At 39.3% G+C, this 18,053-nt stretch overlaps 1 protein-coding gene across 1 annotated transcript in view; it reads left to right on the top strand.

Annotated features, from left to right (window-relative positions):
- Positions 1-2,559: 2,559 nt before the first annotated feature.
- Positions 2,560-18,053, top strand: part of LOC133533854 (uncharacterized) — a 36,764-nt gene continuing 21,270 nt past the window's right edge. Inside the window, exon 1 of the mRNA XM_061872923.1 lies at positions 2,560-2,723. Coding sequence (XP_061728907.1) covers positions 2,688-2,723 — 36 coding nt within the window. The 5' untranslated portion in view covers positions 2,560-2,687. The remainder of the gene's footprint in view (positions 2,724-18,053) is intronic.

The following is an 18,053-nucleotide window of genomic DNA, read 5'->3' as shown; positions in this document are numbered from 1 at the left end:
GAACGAACATACTCTCCCTGGTCTCAAGGTCCAGCTGTTAGATGAATGTGAGGGCATCACGTGCGTGCCATTGAGAGTAATCTCTGCTCACTGAAGTCTACAGTAATTGAGGCTAGGTCTTGTATTAAATCTATGTATTTCGGTGCTCTTTTCATGTTTGTGCTGGTTGCCGGGAAAGCTCCTGTCGTGATTGATACTAAATCACAAATAAGGTTTTAGTCATGGCAGAGTTTCCCAAGTGACTGGTGCGTGTGTGTTCTAGAGTGCTGATAAATTATAGACACGCTAGGGCGACTTACTTTCTACCTCCGAGCCCTAGGGCGTAGAAGGGGGAGTCATCTATACTGGCCTATAGGTTGCTTTCTCGGTTTCGCCTGCCGAACTTTACAGCTAGATTTAGGGATACATTCGTGTATGTTCCAAGCACTAGATCAATGGTAAGTGCGATCTGTGTTTTGGATATACTAGATTAGGGTTGGAGGGTAGGCATAAGGTAAAGTAACATACACTATTATAGGGTCTTTCTTAGGTTTGGTCTAGAAAATTGATTGGATGGTATATATTTATCTCTTGAGGTTTTAATGACGTGAAATTATGGTTTTATTATCTTGTGCGGATTCTAAAGTTGTAAAGGGTTAAATTGCCTAAATCTATCCTAAAACTCTTAAATTTACCTGAGTAATTAATACATTGATGTGTTTCGTTAAATACTTCTATTTTATTATTATATTTTCTGGTCTTCTGATGTAGAGACGAGGTGCTGAGTGTAGTATTCGGGTTTTCTATGGTAACTTTATACTAAAACTAAAATATCAAGCAGAGAGGAACACAAGCTATTCTGAGATAGAATAATTGAAGAATGGTTTGTTTTAGGGACCCGTTGGCAGGCAAGAGCAGTCCAATGGGAATTTTGAGTGAAATAATGCTCAACTTGTTATTTCTGACTCGTAAAATTTAGTAAGTAGTTAACAAATAAACTTAAGTGTTTTGTTTATGCATCTAAAGGACCAGAAATATTGTCTATTCTTTCAGTGCTGGGATTTGGGAAATGTATTCCTAGTTTTTTGAACATAAAAAAGATAAGTAATATGATTAACTGTAGATACTTGGGACTTCTTTCTTCAGTTCATCTAGGATTGCCTAGGTTGTGAAGTGAAAGCCCATCAGGCTAAAGTAGTAGGATAGGCGACCCGATGAATATTGTGGATCGGGATAAGAGCCTTCAAACCCGCATTAAGTATACGAAGTAGCACGTGTGGACAGATCACACATCGCTTCGGAGGTGATAGTTAATTATACTTAATCCTAAAATGCTAGGGTATAAATGGGCTTAACCTGGGAGTGCTGCTTCTATGTTATCCCGAAGGCTTTAGGTGTAGCGGGACTTCACCAAAAACATTTTTAAACTCCAATTGTCTTATACTTTGGATTACCTTAACTCCATTCTAATCTTTTTTACCAATAACATCTATACTTCTCCTCAAAATTCGCCGATAAATTTATTTTTAGCAATTTATCAGGATATTCTTTATTAACATAACAAAATATATTTTCAGTATTAAAACACACTCTTTATAATCTAGGTAATAATATGTACAAATAAAACAAGGGTCCAAAATATAGTTGTTACTCATTATAGAATCTGGGGTACCGCGGTTCATATCTAGGGGTCCTAACGCTAGACTAGACGATCACGAGGCCATTTATTTAGTACTTTTAGAGGTTTATGTATTATATATTTAATTTATAAGGTTTAGAGGTGGTGGAGGGTGACACCATTACCCGCAGGTTCCCGTTAGGGTGGCAGCATTCAGCCCGCGAAGGCTCTTCGCCGTCTGCCCGGCTTCCTTCGACGCTAAGGGAGCGAATTCGCGTCATTCTCGCGCGTCCGCTCTGCTACCTCCTTCTGCGTCATGACTGTGACACTGAAGGAGGTCACTGCCGCCCATGCCTCCTCACTGTCGACCATGCGGCGGATTAGTGAGAGGTCGCCTCCTATAGCCGTGAACAGGACAGCGCGAGACTCGCCCACGCAGGGCACCCATCGCACGTGTGCTTGACCGTATCCACGGCTCCTCCACCACAGTGGTGACACGTGACACGCCGTTGTCGGCTCTCTTCCCACCCTCACACAGGTACCAGCCAAAGCAGCCCTGCCCCGTCAGGAGCTGTGTGAGACGGAAGGAGGCTTGTTAGTGTAAAGAGGTTTGACTGGCAATCGACTCGAGCTTAACATTTTAATTTTAAATATGGAATGTCAGATTTTGAATATCTATGAATTCAAAATCTGAGCATTCACTCTTCGTCCAACTGTTTAATGGAAGTCATGTAAATATTATGTAACTGTGTCAAGTAAACAATAAAAGAATGTTGTGATATTCAAAAAGTTCCTTCTCATCATTTTAGTAGATCTCCAAAGACCTCCCAATAATCTGTGGCCCTCAATTACGTGTTAAAAATAAGTGATTATAGTGTTTCAGAAAAACGAATTCGTTTCGTGTACAAACAATTCAGAAGATAAGCCTAGCAACGGAGTTGTTTATAAAATAAGGCTAGCAACCAGACTGACGTTTCAGTTGAAGAAAACCGTACGTAATTTTCAGACATGAATAACATGGACAGCTTAAATAAATTGAAAACAAATACAAATTATTCAAATTGGAGAAAACTAGCACAATTATTTTTGGATGCCAAAGCAATTGGAGACGACAGCAACGATAAAGGTAAAGCCGCAAAAGCAAAATATTTTATTTTAAATTCAATAGATGACAATATTATACATTACGTTATTAATTGCTCAACAACAAAGGACATTTTTGATAAGCTAGATGTTGTCTTTAATTACAAAGTGGAAAAAGACAGCCACCTTAAAGTTATCGAATTTTATAATTATAAATTCAGTGGAGATATACTTCAAGACATAATTTTAAAGTAGAGGAATTGCACGGTGGATTGATAACACACACCTCGAAATAACTTTTGTCGATTTTATTATATAATTATTAAATTATATTTTCATGTTTGTAAACACGTCTTTTTATTATAGAATAGAATAGAATAGAATAGAAGCGTTTATTTGCAAGAATACGTAGGTACAAGGTGTTACATTAAATATTGTCACAGTATTCAGCCGAAACAGCATGCAAATATTAAAATATACTTATAATCTACTTATTCTAATCCCTATATATGCTAATATGACATATTCATATATTCCTTCACTGAATAAAAACAATTTTCTTGAAGCCACTTAGTCAATACATTCTTGAATTCTATATCGTGCAAGAGCTTGATACTATCAGGTAGTTTATTAAAAATTTCTATGCAAGTATTGTAGGCATTCCGTTTATATATATCCGCACGGCAGGGAGGCTGATACAGAAGGGTCCTATATTGAGCTCTTTGGTTTCCTTTATAAATCTCTGAGCGTAATTTAAAATACTCCATATGAGTCTTTACAAAGATACAAACTTTTTTAATGTACATGCACGCCAAAGGTAGAATATTGTGTTGTTTAAAAATAGGTTTGCAACTATCTGTGTACCACGCATTTGTAATTGCACGTACGCACTTTTTTTGCAGTATAAAGGCCTTATCAACATGCACAGAATTTCCCCATATTAAGAGACCGTAGTTTAATGTTGACGACACATATCCATAGTAGGCTGTCATAGCAGCTTGTGTAGAAACAGTTTTTCCCAATCTCCTTAATGCGTATACAAACCGATCCAACTTTGTACATATTGATTCTATATGTTTTTTCCAGTTTAAATGGGAATCTATGTTTAATCCTAAAAATTTTGTACAACTTGTCTCTTCCACAGGTATTTCATTGTATTTAATATTTATATGTCTTAAATTTGAATTATAAGAATGAAATTGCATACATTTTGTCTTAGTCAGGTTAATTTTAAGATTATTATTATTTGTCCATGTGTAAATGTCTGATAATGCATTGTTAATCGTTGTTTCGTAGTCACTATTTCTGTTATCTTTTACTATTAATGTAGTGTCGTCCGCAAATAAGACGCATTTTTGCGTTGTTGCCTTAGGAAGGTCGTTTATATACAGCAGGAATAGTAATGGTCCTAGATTACTACCCTGAGGTACACCTGACTTATTCACTCGAAATTGTGACCTATAAGTTTTCTTAACAAGGGTGTTATTTGTTAGGACTATTCTCGTGATTTCAGTGCATTGCTTCCTATTTGACAAATAACTCTGAAACCATTCTGATGCTTTACCACGGACACCATAGGCTTCTAGTTTCGAAAGTAGCAATGAATGATCTACAAAGTCAAAGGCCTTAGACATATCTAAGAATATAGACATAATTGGTATTTTGTTATTTATGGCCTCGGTAATATACTTAACAAAATCAAAACAGGCTTGTTCCGTTGATAGACCATATTTTATTATATTTTGACAACTGACACCAGTTCTAAATTTGAATATTATAGGCTAGGTATTTTGCTACGCAATCACCATAAAGGTTGCACCTTAACACCTTCTCTCGTTGAAAAGACCTAGCTCGCTAATCAACTTTTCCAGTCTTGGTCTAGCAAGTGGCTTCGTAAATATGTCAGCCAGCTGTAACTCAGTGCTTATTCGCTGCACGTTTAAGTTTCCGTTGGCTACTAGCTCTCGAACAAAGAAATGGCGTATGCGTATGTGCTTAGTTCTCCGATGAAACTCTGGATTTTCAGCTAGGCGCACAGCTGCCTCATTGTCCACATATAATACTGGGAGCCCTTCCGTCTTCACTAAACCACCGATAAGGCGACTCAGCCAAACACTCTCTCTTGCTGCCTCGCTAGCCGCGACTATTTCGGCCTCTGTAGTTGAAATTGCCACGCTTGATTGCCTCTGGCTAAGCCACGACACTGCTCCACCAGCATAAAGACATAGAACTCCAGATGTCGATCTTCCAGTTGTGGTATCACCACCATGATCGGCGTCACTATAGCATTCTATTTGGCCTTTTCTATAGTCCTTTTTGTAAATAATGCCCATATCTGGAGCATACTTCAGATAGCGTAGTATTCGTTTCAATCTAACACAATCTGCTTGTGTTGGTTTTTCAAGACTCCTAGACACCACACTCACAGCATATGCGATGTCAGGTCTTGTACCAACCATGAGATATGCAAGTGCTCCGACCACCTGTCTATAATTGGTTAAGAAGTAATCTTCAACCTTCTCTGCTTGTAGACTAGTATCTATCTTCTGAGGTCTTTGGCATGCATCATCTTTCACTATTGGAGTGGTCACTGGTCTGCAATCTTGCATTCCGAATCTCTGCAAAATCTTCTTTGCATAAGCTGTCTGATGTATCCTTACATCACCATCTTTGGTTTCGATTTCTATTCCTAAGAAATGTGAAATTGGCTTTGAAGTGATTTTGAATTTTCTGCTTATTTGCTCAAGAAATTCCTTAATTACGTCCTCACTTGAGCCAGCGATTAGACCATCGTCAACATAGAGGGCCACAATTAGCTTTCCTTTCGCATTCTCTCTCTTAAATAGGCAAGGATCAGCTTCACTGACTTCGAGACCTATTTTCATAAGGAATTCTAAAATGGTCCGATTCCAGCAACGAGGAGCTTGCTTAAGACCGTAAAGGCTTTTCTTCAATAAACAAACTCGACCCGTACCGTCGTCATACCCTTCAGGCTGTTTCATGTATATCTCTTCATCAGATAGAGAGCCATAAAGAAAAGCTGTGGAGACATCGAACTGACTTAGCTTCAAGCCTTCACTAGCCGCTATAGATAGCAGGGCTCTGACTGTCGCCATCTTGGCTACTGGGCTGAATGTCTGGTCGTAGTCCTCTCCCTTTTTTTGTTTAAATCCTTTTACAACAAGTCTAGCTTTATACTTGTCTATGGATCCGTCAGGGTTCATTTTGATCCGAAAGACCCATTTGTACGGAAGTGCCTTGCGGTTAGGCGGTAAATCACACAATGTCCAGACATTGTTTTGCTCTAAGGAGGCCATTTCACTTCTCATGGCATCAATCCACTGCTGTCTGTCTTTTCTCGACACAGCGTCCTTGTAGCTTGTCGGAAAATCTTCTGATACAACTGAGCAGATGAAATCGTCATATCTTTCAGGCCTTTTGATCGAGTTTCGATCCCTCAGGTCATACCTTGGTTCTTCTATAACGATTGGTTCCTCTATAACGGTCGATTTATTTATTTATTTATTTATTTAATCTTTATTGCACATAAGAAAACACACTGTACAATAGGCGAACTTATCATTATTATTTATCGTTTTCTTCTGCATCGTAAAACTCAGATTCACCTCGACCATATTCTGCCTGATCGTGGGCTTCCTGTTCACGATCTTCTTGGCCGTAATCTTGGTCGCAATAATCCTGGCCTTGGTCTCCTGTACACTCTCCCTCTAGATCATGGCTAGGGTTGGCTCGGACCTCAGGTACATTCTCAATATCACATTGAACTGGTTCGGCTTGATCCATTCGTTCCTCGGGATGGATTACGGTTTCTTCCGGTGTTTCACGTTCATTGAAGATTGCTCCCTCTGTTTCTATTGGTGTTTGACAAGTATCTTCTGAGCCAATTGATATTTTTAATTCCACTTCACTTGCAAACGTAATATCTCGAGAGCGGTTGGTTTTCGTTCCGTCCCAAATACGATAACCGTCATTGTTTTCATAGCCGATGAGAATTCCTTTTATGGCCTTTTTGCTGAGTTTTTTCCTGCACTGTTTGGGCATATGAGCATAGCACTGACTCCCTATGACTCGCAGGTGAGAAATTTTAGGCTTTTTTCCAAACCATAGCTCATATGGACTTTTATCTTTGACTTTGGTGGGTCCCGTCCTATTCAGGACATAGGCTGCTGTGTTTATAAGTTCAGCCCAAAGTTTTTGCGGGAGCTCACCTCTGGCGTGCAGCCAGGTCCTTGCGGCTTCGACTAGGGTGCGATTCTCGCGCTCGCTACAACCACTTTGTTCTGGTGTGTACGGCATGGTGAAACGCTGCTGGATCCCGTGTGCATTCAATATCTTTCTGACATCTTCGTTGTCGAACTCTCCTCCGTTGTCACTCAGTAAATATTTGACAGAGTGGCCGTTAGTCTTTGTTTCGTTGAGCATCAATTTCAATTTGTCTTTGACTTCTGACTTGTGACGCATGAAGTAGACTAGGCGGTATGAAGAGAAGTCATCCTTGAAGAGCACGAAGTATCTGAATTTCTGTCCACTGGGATGTTCGAATGGTCCGCATACGTCCGTATGTATTAACTCACCAGGAGTTGTTGCTCTTTCTCTTCTCCCAAATGGCAATCTATGAGCCTTACCGAATATGCATGCCTCGCACTTACCATTATCTTCAGGTAAGTTAATCCCGAACTCTCTCTTGACTAGAGCCTTGACATGTCTCTTGTCTTGGTGAGCAAAGCGTTCATGATAAACTTGCAGCATATTGGTGCCTGTGATTGCGTTCACTTCAATTGAGTTAGATATTTTTGAAGGAGTGATTGTCTTCAGTTGCAGTTTATATAAACCCCCTTTAGGTTCTCTCTTGCCTACAATCTTTGTATCTCCATCAACATCTAGCTGACAACTTGTCGCGGTAGAAGTGAATAAACTATTCCGCACGTTGTCTTGAGCTGTCAAAGTAGAGAATAGATTTTTCGTCAGCGTTGGTACAAGCCAGACATCTTTCAATCGTATGGTTTCCTTTTTCTTGCCTATGATTGATTCCACCAAGACAATGCCTTTCCCTACTGCAGGATTCATTGTTCCGTCTGCTGTCTTCACAGATTGGTCATCTGAATCAAATGGCTCGAACTTTTGAAATATGTCTCTTCTAATGGTTATGTGCATCGTTGCTCCATTGTCAACATACCAATTTTCTGTATCTTGATCTGCTGCCTTTGAACAGGCGTTGACTGCCATTAGCGTCATGCTTTGTACTTGCTTAGACGATGAGGCTGGTGCTGAGCTGCTTGGCTTTGGTGGTTTTCCATCCTTTATCCATTTTTTGCAGTTCCTTACTCTATGTCCCATTTGTGAACAATAGTTGCACTTGACCTTCGCATCTTTCTTCTTTTTTGACTCTTGAGTTTGTTGGATTACTAGCGTCTCTTGACTAGTAGTCCCTTCTTTGTTCTCCAGAGCTTTCTCATAGGAGCACAATTGAGTTGTCAAATTTTCGACAGTTCTATCGGTCTTATTCAGAAGTAACCAACTGGATTTGAACGCAAAGAATCTTTCGTCAAGAGTTTCTAATATCTTGCATATTAGTAACAGATCTGGGAGTTGGCCTGTGCCATCTGCTTTAGTCATCTCAACATTTAAATTGTTCCATATATTCTTCAGTTTCGACATGTGTGAGGAAACGTCATCGGATGGGTTTCGTTTTAAAGTTAAAGAATTCCATGCATAAATGGTACGACCTGTCTTCCCTCTGACCATCGAACAAGCGATGTAACTCCTGCCAGACTTCATACGCTGTCTCAAATCGCATTATCTTCTGCAATGTGTCATCAGTCATATTCGTCGTTAGAATGAGAAGAGCGGCGCAATTTGCCTTGGTGTACCTTGCCAATGCCGCACTGTTCCTTGCAACCGCTGCTGCGTCACCCGCTCCGTTTTGAAGAGGTTCTGGTTTATTCAGTTTGCCCTCCAAAACATCCGTTGCGTCTGCGGTGCTACGTAGTAATATACATATTTTGTATTTCCACGTCGTCCAGTTATTCTTCCCTTCTAGGTTGCCGATCGAATATTTGTTCGAAATAATTTCCATGGCTGAGCCGTATAACCTTTTAAAGTAGAGGAATTGCACGGTGGATTGATAACACACAACTCGAAATAACTTTTGTCGATTTTATTATATAATTATTAAATTATATTTTCATGTTTGTAAACACGTCTTTTTATTTTGACAACTGACACCAGTTCTAAATTTGAATATTATAGGCTAGGTATTTTGCTACGCAATCACCATAAAGGTTGCACCTTAACACATAAGTAAACTGCAAAATATGTGTTTTGATCTACAGTCTACAATAAATAAAATAAATGATGACATGCTTATACAAAAGATTTTAACAAATTTACCACCAAAATTAAATTACTTTAGAACTATATGGGAGGTAACTCCTAAATCTGACCAAACCATACACACTCTCATTGAACGTGTTCATAAAGAACTTGAGCTATTTGAAAATAGTCCTTCAGAAATACATCCACAAATAGAAGAAGCCATGAAAAGTAATGAAAAGAAGTGTTTCAACTGTAATCAACCAGGCCATATTGCGAGATTCTGCTTCAATAAAAAGTGCACCATTTGTAATAAGAGTGGACACACTTCCAGTGAATATTTTTCCACAAAAGTATGTAGGAAATGTAATAGGAAGGCACACATTGAAAGATTCCGTCGCACTTTCAGCCTGGTGAGTGAACTCGAGCTATCATTGATTCAGGTGCTTCTTCCCACATGTTTTACAATAAAAATATTATAAATTCCACATAAAATATAAATGTAGAAATAAGATGTGCCAATGCAGATAACCTCGCCGCTCAAGCCATAGGTACAGATGTAGGGTCAGTTGTCCTAGGTTGAAACAAACGGACACAGTGAAACTTTGCAATATCTCGGAAACTAGGTGTTACCAGCTAGTGGCGGCTATGCTATCAAGCAAAGACGGGCTCAGGGACCCCCCGCGCCTCCCCAATACGCGAGCACGCCTCGGGGAAAGAGCACGTTGCTGCGCGCGTTAATATAAATTCGTGTGGCAAAAGTAAGTTGTTTTATTTATTTTTCTCGATTTTTAACCAAGAAATAGAAACGAGTTTGGTGTTTTCATTTTTTTTTTGTGTTCTATGTGTATCAAAGTTTATTTGGAGTGAAATATTTTTAAATATCGTTCACTCTTTGGTGTAGTTTTGTTAAATTGTTTGAATAAACATCCCGTTCTCTCACAATGAAACATATGTATGTAGTGTACAATGAAACAGGTCTCATGTTCCATTGTATACTATGTAGTTTTAATGTAGACCGAATGAGAAATTGCAATAGGTTTCGATTTTTACAATAGTGTACAATGAATCATGTCTCGTGTTTCATTGTATATTATGTACCATTATGTATTATGTAGAATTGTAGACCAAGTCATAAATTGCAATAGGTTACCATTTTTACAAAATTATTTTAGATTCGTTTTTAAGTTGTTTTTGTGAATATGTTCAGTTCAAGAATTGTTTGTCAAATTCGTTTTATGCCAATAATCTGGAAACCACCTGCATACATTGCCTTGCAAAAGGCGGAGTAGTCAATGTTTTATAGAGTGGTTATTCAAAACCTATACCAGTAGAGGGCAGTAGAGCGTTGGCTGCCAACTAGGGATTAGAAACCGGTTAATCGAAAACCGGTTAACTGAGATTTTTGGGCTCGGTTAATAACCGGTTTTGCGGATCCACAAACCGGTTAATAACCGAAATTTCATTTCTTTCATAATTTGTTTTTGACCATTCTACTTTTGTTTTTTTTCTACACTTTTATCTAAATGATCAACCTACTTGGCCGCATAGCATTGTTTCACTGTTGATTACCAATGCCATTTTTTGTTGACAATGAAACGGCATTGTAGCAGTCCAGGTGTTTCACTGAACACCAAGTTCCAGTACACAATGAAACAACACCATTATTTTTTTAAATAATTAAAGAATTTATGCGAAATTTGTGGAAGTAAAATACCATGAAAGTTTATGATAATTTGTCTATCCTATGGCAACATACAAGATACTTAACTTTAGCAACGACTGATATAGGATAGTTTATATGTTGAATGTTTCATTGATGGCAAGGTTTAAGGTCACATGTCTAACATTAAAACAGTCGTACACAATGAAACTTCACGATATTTATAAAACACTATGTTGCCAGCAAGTGTATGATATCAAGCATGGAGATGCTCAAAACCCTCCCGGGCCCACCTAGTTGGCAATCATGCTCCGTGGACATAAAAGGCGTACCTTTCTTGCAGCATGCCGTACGCGCCGACCAGATTCTCGATTCATAATGAAACTTTAGTTGTGTACAATGATACAAGTCTTTCGCTCTTATATATTTCGGCAGTCTTATAGGCGTTCCATATGTCGGAAACCTCTTAAATAACCAATTTCAGGGTACCACTATTTTCTCTTTTCCTTTCTCATTAATTGATTTAAAGCATATATGTATTAATGTCACGTATTTATAACACTGTTTCAATGTTTATTAATGATGTTTCAAAGTAGACTAAAATTATTACATTTGTTTCACTGTAAAAATTGGAGTGTTTCATTGAAAACATGCATAAGTACACAATGAAACATATCTCTTTTTTTTTCAAAAGGATTATAATACAGAAAACTGTTAAAGATAAGTAGAAATCAAGAATGTCATACGATATCCAACTAAATTGTTTATCTTCATACGAAATATCATACTCATAACTTTAAAAACAACAGAGATAGGAAGGTTTGAACTTTTGGTGTTAACTTACCCTACTATATGTTCCTGCAATTTCTAGAAACCTGATATCTGTAAGTTCAATCACTGATCATGGTGCATCTGTACTCTTCGTTGGAAACAAGGTAGCTGTAAAGAAACATAATAAGATTATTCTTACTGGCTATAAAACTAGAAACGGTCTCTATGAAACAGAATTCTCTGCTAACATCGTTCGTGAGGTATTGTTTACCGAGAATGTCGATATCTGACATCGTAGGCTTGGTCACGTATCGGATGTGCCGCGTCTAGCTAAATTAGTAAACGGTATTAAAATTGGGGGGGGAACATCAAGAAAAGTTTTGCGAAATATGTATCAAAGCAGAAATGACCAGAAAACCTTTCAATAACAATAGAATTAAAGCTAAATTCCCATTGGAGATAATTCATACGGACGTTTGTGGTCCAATAGAAGTTCCCACTTGGGATAACAAGAAATATTTTATTACTTTTCTAGACGATTTCACACATTTTTGTGTCGTTTATTTAATTACTTTTAATAGTGAAGCCTTTGATAAAGTAAAACAGTTTGTGACTTTAGCGGAAAATCATTTCAATACAAAAGTGAGAAAAATTAGATGCGACAATGGACGCGAATATTCGAACAATAACCTAATATCTTGGTGTAATTCTAAAACTTCTCGAGCCTCTTCCCGCCACTGGCGAACTTCTCTAGAAGCGAGCCAGTTTTCATCCCTCCTATAGCAACTAGCACCTGCCAATAGACCGCGGACTGCACCTTGGCTTCAAGGTCCCATTCCTATGGCGGGCTTCCAGCTACCACGCAGGCTGCTGTATGCGAATTGTCGCGGCAAGCCAGCAACTTAGGAGCCAGGCGCTTGAAGTGCTCTTCGAACCTCCATTTGCCATCGAGGAAGAGCTCAACGAGGGGGGGGGGGGCGGGTTTAGGGTCGGCAACGCGCATGTAACTTCTCTGGAGTTGCAGGCGTACATAGGCTACGGAGACTGCTTACCTTCAGGCGGGCCGTATGCTTGTTTGCCACCAACGTAGTAAAAAAAAGTCTCAGGTACTTCAACGTCGACCCGACGGCAATGGGAGTTCCTCACACTGTAATTTGTGCTGGTGAGAACTTCGCTCACCTGTAGACTAATCTCAGGAAAACACTATATATAGTTAAACACTTTAATTACTATTACATAACACAATATAAATAAAATTCAATACAAAAATCACCCTCCGCTGACAATTATAATTTTTGCTCGACAGAGAACCGTCACATTCCATTCAAACATCCGTCAAGTTTCAAACCAGCCAGTCTGTCAACAATTGTCCAATCCTCTTTGCTCTAACACTCCTCCTCAATTGTTTTCCTTCAGACATTCTATCCTCATCCAAACTCTCCTGGTTCCTTTCACTATCACTAACGAACAGCCTTCAACACACACCCATCTCTCTACGACAAAACTCATGCTTCTCTCTAACAACGGCTTTTGTCACGACATCAGCAACCATTCGCTTCGTTTCTAAGTATGCCAGCGAAATTGCACCATGTTCGATTGCTTCTCTTATAAAATGGTAGCGAACATCAACATGCTTAGTCTGCTGATGTTGCACTGGGTTTTGTGCAATTGCCATAGCGGATTGGCTGTCCGTGTGTATTGTTATGGGAGACTCCTCCTTTCCCATAATTTCCGTAAGGAACCTTTTAAGAAATATGGCTTCTTTGGCAGCTTCCGATAGGCTCATATATTCAGCCTCGGCTGTTGACAAAGCTATACTTCTTTGTTTGGTACTTTGCCATGAAATAGCTCCCTTTGCCATCTTGAAGACGTTGCCAGAATATGATCTTCTGTCAACTAGGAAGGTCTGTCAACACTGCAGGAATTCTTAGAAACTGAACCCTAAATACATGTAATAATAATATCTGTTAATAATGCCTGTGATAGCTAAGTACAATGTCTATTTAATTTGATTAGAAATGTCTCAAAAATTGCATGCTATGATTTAAGTTGTATATAATATTTGTATATTCGTAGATGTAAGTGTAACATTGCTACACCCTAGTAGGGTCCATGTATGTACTGGTAAATTAAATGAACATCCTGTAAATACCATGGTTGCAAGAAATAAATGAAATGAAATGAAATGAAATGAAAGGTTTCCACCATGATCAGCATCGGCAAATCCTTGTATACATCCGTATGTCTCCTTGGAGTACTTGAGTCCCATGCTCTTCGTACCTTTAAGATACCTTAAGATTCTCTTAGTAGCAGTCCAGTGAACTTCCTCATAGCAGTTACAGAACTGACTCATAAAATTTACTGAGTGTGCTATGTCCGGTCTGGAACACACAGCTATATAATAAATAAATAATAAATAAATAAATATTATAGGACATTATTACACAAATTGACTAAGTCCCACAGTAAGCTCAATAAGGCTTGTGTTGAGGGTACTTAGACAACGATATATATAATATATAAATACTTAAATACATAGAAAACACCCATGACTCGGGAACAAATATCCATGCTCATCACACGAATAAATGCCCTTACCAGGATTTGAACCCGGGACCATCAGCTTCGTAGGCAGGGTCACTACCCACTAGGCCAAACCGGTCGTCAGATATACATCAGTGATCCTATCAGCTCTCTGTAGGGTATACTTTTATCATGTGTATATGGCTCTTGTGGTTTCTGGAAACGTTGGCCTGGAACTCCTGGTGTACTGACTGGTTTACAGTTCTCCATTTTAAACCTGCGAAGGACTTTGTCAATGTATTCCTCTTGATCAATTTGAATAAGTCCGTTTTCTTGTTTTATCCGCATTCCAAGTATAACAGTTCGGCCTTTCCTAAATCCTTCATCTCGAACTTTGCTTTTAGTTCTTCTTTAACCTTTTTCATCTCATTCTCGTTGTTATAGAGTAACAAAATGCCATCTACATAAACAGCGAGGATTATCATGTCCTTATCTGTTTTTCTCATATAGACACACGATTCGTTCTTGCATCGTTTGAAGCTTATGCTCTCCAGCTCAGTGTGTAACTTCACGTTCCAAGATCGTGGTGCTTGCTTAAGTCCATATAGAGATTTCTGGATAAGACACGTAGTCTTCCTTCCCTTTCTCCTCAAAGTGTGGTGGTTGACGCATGAAGACTCTCTCATTAAGACTTCCATTAAGAAACGCAGTTTTTACGTCCATGTGATCAATCTGTAGACCGAGATTAGCTGCTAAGGCTAGGAGAAGTCTCATTGAACTGTGAGAAAGTCGCACTACCGGTGAGAAAGTCTCATCGTAATCTATGCCTTTTCTCTGGCTAAAGCCGCGTGCCACTAAGCGAGCTTTGTAACTAGTTTTATTCCCCGCCTCCTTTTTTATTCTAAATATCCATTTGGAATCAACAACGTTGCTTGCTTGTTCAGGCTTTACTAGAGTCCACGTTCCGTTTGTCCTCAGTGCGTCTAGCTCCTCCTTAATCACGTCTCTCCACTGTTGAGCATCCTTCCTGGATAATGCCTCTTGCACTGTAGGCGGATCATCAAACTCTGATGTCGCTTGGTATGGTATGTATTCAGGTAACTGAACAGGTTTTCTGTCCCTGAGTGGATATCTCCTTTTTTCCACTAAAGGTTCAACAGGAGTGTCTCTATTCTCTTCAGCTGGTAAAATGTCTACTGATGTATCTCTATTTTCTCCATCTGGTCTCTCTTCAGACGAAGCCCAGTTTTCTTCACCATCAGATGCTTCAGTATGAGCATCATGATCTCCATCATTTGATTCCAGGTTCTCTACCTGAACTCTCTGCTCTTGCTGAATATTTTCTCTTGGCTGTAGAGTTCCCCGTTGCTGAACATTATCTCTTTGCTTTGGAGCTACCTCTTGCTGTACATGCTCTTCTAGGTTGATAGTACCGTGCTGCTTATTCTCAGGATCATAAGCCCTTATGCCTCCTTCATATTTTTTGTTCTCAAAAAATATTACATCTCGGGCTCTATGCAGCTCTCCGTTTGAAAGATCTGTACTCTTTTGACTCTTCGCAATATCCTACAAATACCAGCTCTCTACTTTTCGGATCCGACTTGGTTCTCTTTTGATCTGGTTTGTGCATATATGCCTTGCATCCGAAAACCTTAAGATGACTTAAGTCTGTCTTTCGTCCAGTCCATATCTCTTCTGGCGTCATCTTCTTTACAGCTATTGTGGGACTTCTATTTTTCAAGTATACAGCGGTATTGACTGCTTCGGCCCGAAAACTGACGGGAAGTCCTGCCTCTTGTAACATTGCTCTGCTCTTTTCGGCAATCGTGCGATTTGCACGTTCGGCTACACCATTTTGTTCAGGCGTGTATGTTATGGTGAGCTGGTGCCTAATGCCATTGTTCTTTGAAGAAGGAATCTACTCTTTTATTTACATATTCAGTTCCATTGTCAGTCCTTATAACTTTCTCCTTTTTTCCTGTTTGCCTCTCTGCTAAATTTATAAACTCTTTTATTTTTTTCAAACGCTTCACTTTTCGCTTCTAGAAAATATACAAAAGTTTTTTGCGAGTAGTCGTCGATAAAAGTTATATAGTATCTATGACCTCCAATAGACTTACTACTCATTGGCCCGCTAATATCCGAATGAATTAGCTCGAGGAGCTCTCCAGCTCTTGTAGCCTGGTTACGTTTAAATGGTTGCCTAGTCTGCCTGCCCATCAAGCAGGCTACGCAGTCCATTTTGGAGTTAATAATGTTCTCAAAACTTACCCCTGTTGCCATTTTGTCTCTCAATAAAGTCAGGTCAGCCAAAGCTCCATCTCGTTTCCAATTGTAGACGCCAGCCAGTGCAACTGCCTCTGAGGAACATTTTAGTTTATAAATTCCCCTGTCATGCTTCCCAGTTACACATGGGTTCCCTTTTATAGAACATTCATCAGCATTGTAAATTTCGCAATCCTTTTTGTTAAAAACCACAACCTTATTTCTTGTGTTAACCATAGAGCTCACACTCAATAAATTTGAAGACAAATCTGGTACATACATCACATTGTTTATGCTAATATCAAGTGAATCATTCTCTATAATACCAAAACCTTCTCCAAAAACCTTACCTCCATTCGCGCAACTCACTTCTACCTTTTTGTCAAAGTTCACAAACATATCCATCCAGTCGTTTCTGAAACGGCTCAGGAACGCTTCGGCCCCAGTTTCATTTCGTCATCTCCATAAATCGTCCGCAGTGTTATGTCGTCACCCTACAATTCCTAATTCGTAACCTTCCTAACTTTCTTATATCGTCAATACCCCATTTTGTCTAAATTCCTATTTTGACCATAGTGCCAACTCGTCCAATATCTGATATCGTCAATATACCATTTTTGTCTACGTTCCTATTTCGACCAAAGTCATATAATAACGTGTTTATTACAGATTTAACAGTATAAAGTACGACATCTAACATGTTTTATTTTCACACTTTCATTTTGACTTCGAAAAAAATATTTGACTGACTTTGACGACTCCGTCGATTCTAAAACCATAGCGAGCATCCAAAAGTCCCAAGCCTATGCTATGTAGTTGACGAGTTGGCACTGTGGTCTAAATAGGAATGTTGACGAGTAAGCACTATGGACGAATTAGGAGTGTTGACGAATCGGCACTGTATTCTAATTAGGAATATAACCAAGTTACTACAGTGGCCCACGTAAGAAAGCGGGCGAGATAAGAAAGTGACGATATAGGAATGCTGGCGAATCGGAACAGTAGACCAAATGCGAATGAGAACTACTTAAGAAGTTGACGAAATGAAACTGAGGCCGAAGCGGTCCTGAGCCTCTGAAACTCATATGTCCTGACGCTCCCGAATCTATAATCCACTCGTCTTGATGAGTCTTCTCTCGATCCACACTAGTTAGTGCCGTCGCCATATGATTCGTCTTCGATTGACGTGGGTTGTGTGGACAGTCACAAGCTTTATGCGGTCCCTCGCAAATGAAGCATTTTACTGCCTTCTTCTCTTTGTTCCTCTGAACAAGCTTCTTGTGATTGTTGTGATGCTTTGATGTAGTGAGCGCCGAGCTCGAGCTAGGCCTGCTACTTGGGCCTGCACTCATTCTGTTCTCATCCAGTTGCAGCAGTTTTGTTTTTACATAGTCCGAAGTTAAGGTTATGTTCGCGCTCTCCAGCGCCAATCTCATAGGCGCATATTCCTCTGGTAGGTCTTGTTGCATGAGTGCTGCTAGTAATTCGTCATCGATTTCTTTTCCTAAGTCTGCTAGTTGATTGCTAACTTGCATCAGTTCAGTTATATATTCAGTTATTGAATTAAACATGCTCAGTTTTAGGCTCATTAGCCTTGACAACAGTCTACATCTGTTGTTGATACCCTTATCTTCGTAAGCTACTTTAAGATTATTCCACGTCTCGTACGCAGTAGTGGCTTTACGAACGTGTACCTTACGCTGACTCTCAATCAGTAAGCAGATTTTAGTTCGCGCTCTCTGATCGTTTCTCTTTGCGGTAGCATCTGTTGTGTCAGCAACTTTCTCTAAGTACTGCCACAAATCATCGTGCATCAAT

Source organism: Cydia pomonella, unplaced genomic scaffold, assembly GCF_033807575.1.
Source record: "Cydia pomonella isolate Wapato2018A unplaced genomic scaffold, ilCydPomo1 PGA_scaffold_208, whole genome shotgun sequence".
NCBI classification, from domain to species: Eukaryota; Metazoa; Arthropoda; class Insecta; order Lepidoptera; family Tortricidae; genus Cydia; species Cydia pomonella.
Note: the sequence above shows the minus strand (reverse complement) of the source record. Positions and strands in the feature narration are given on the sequence as shown.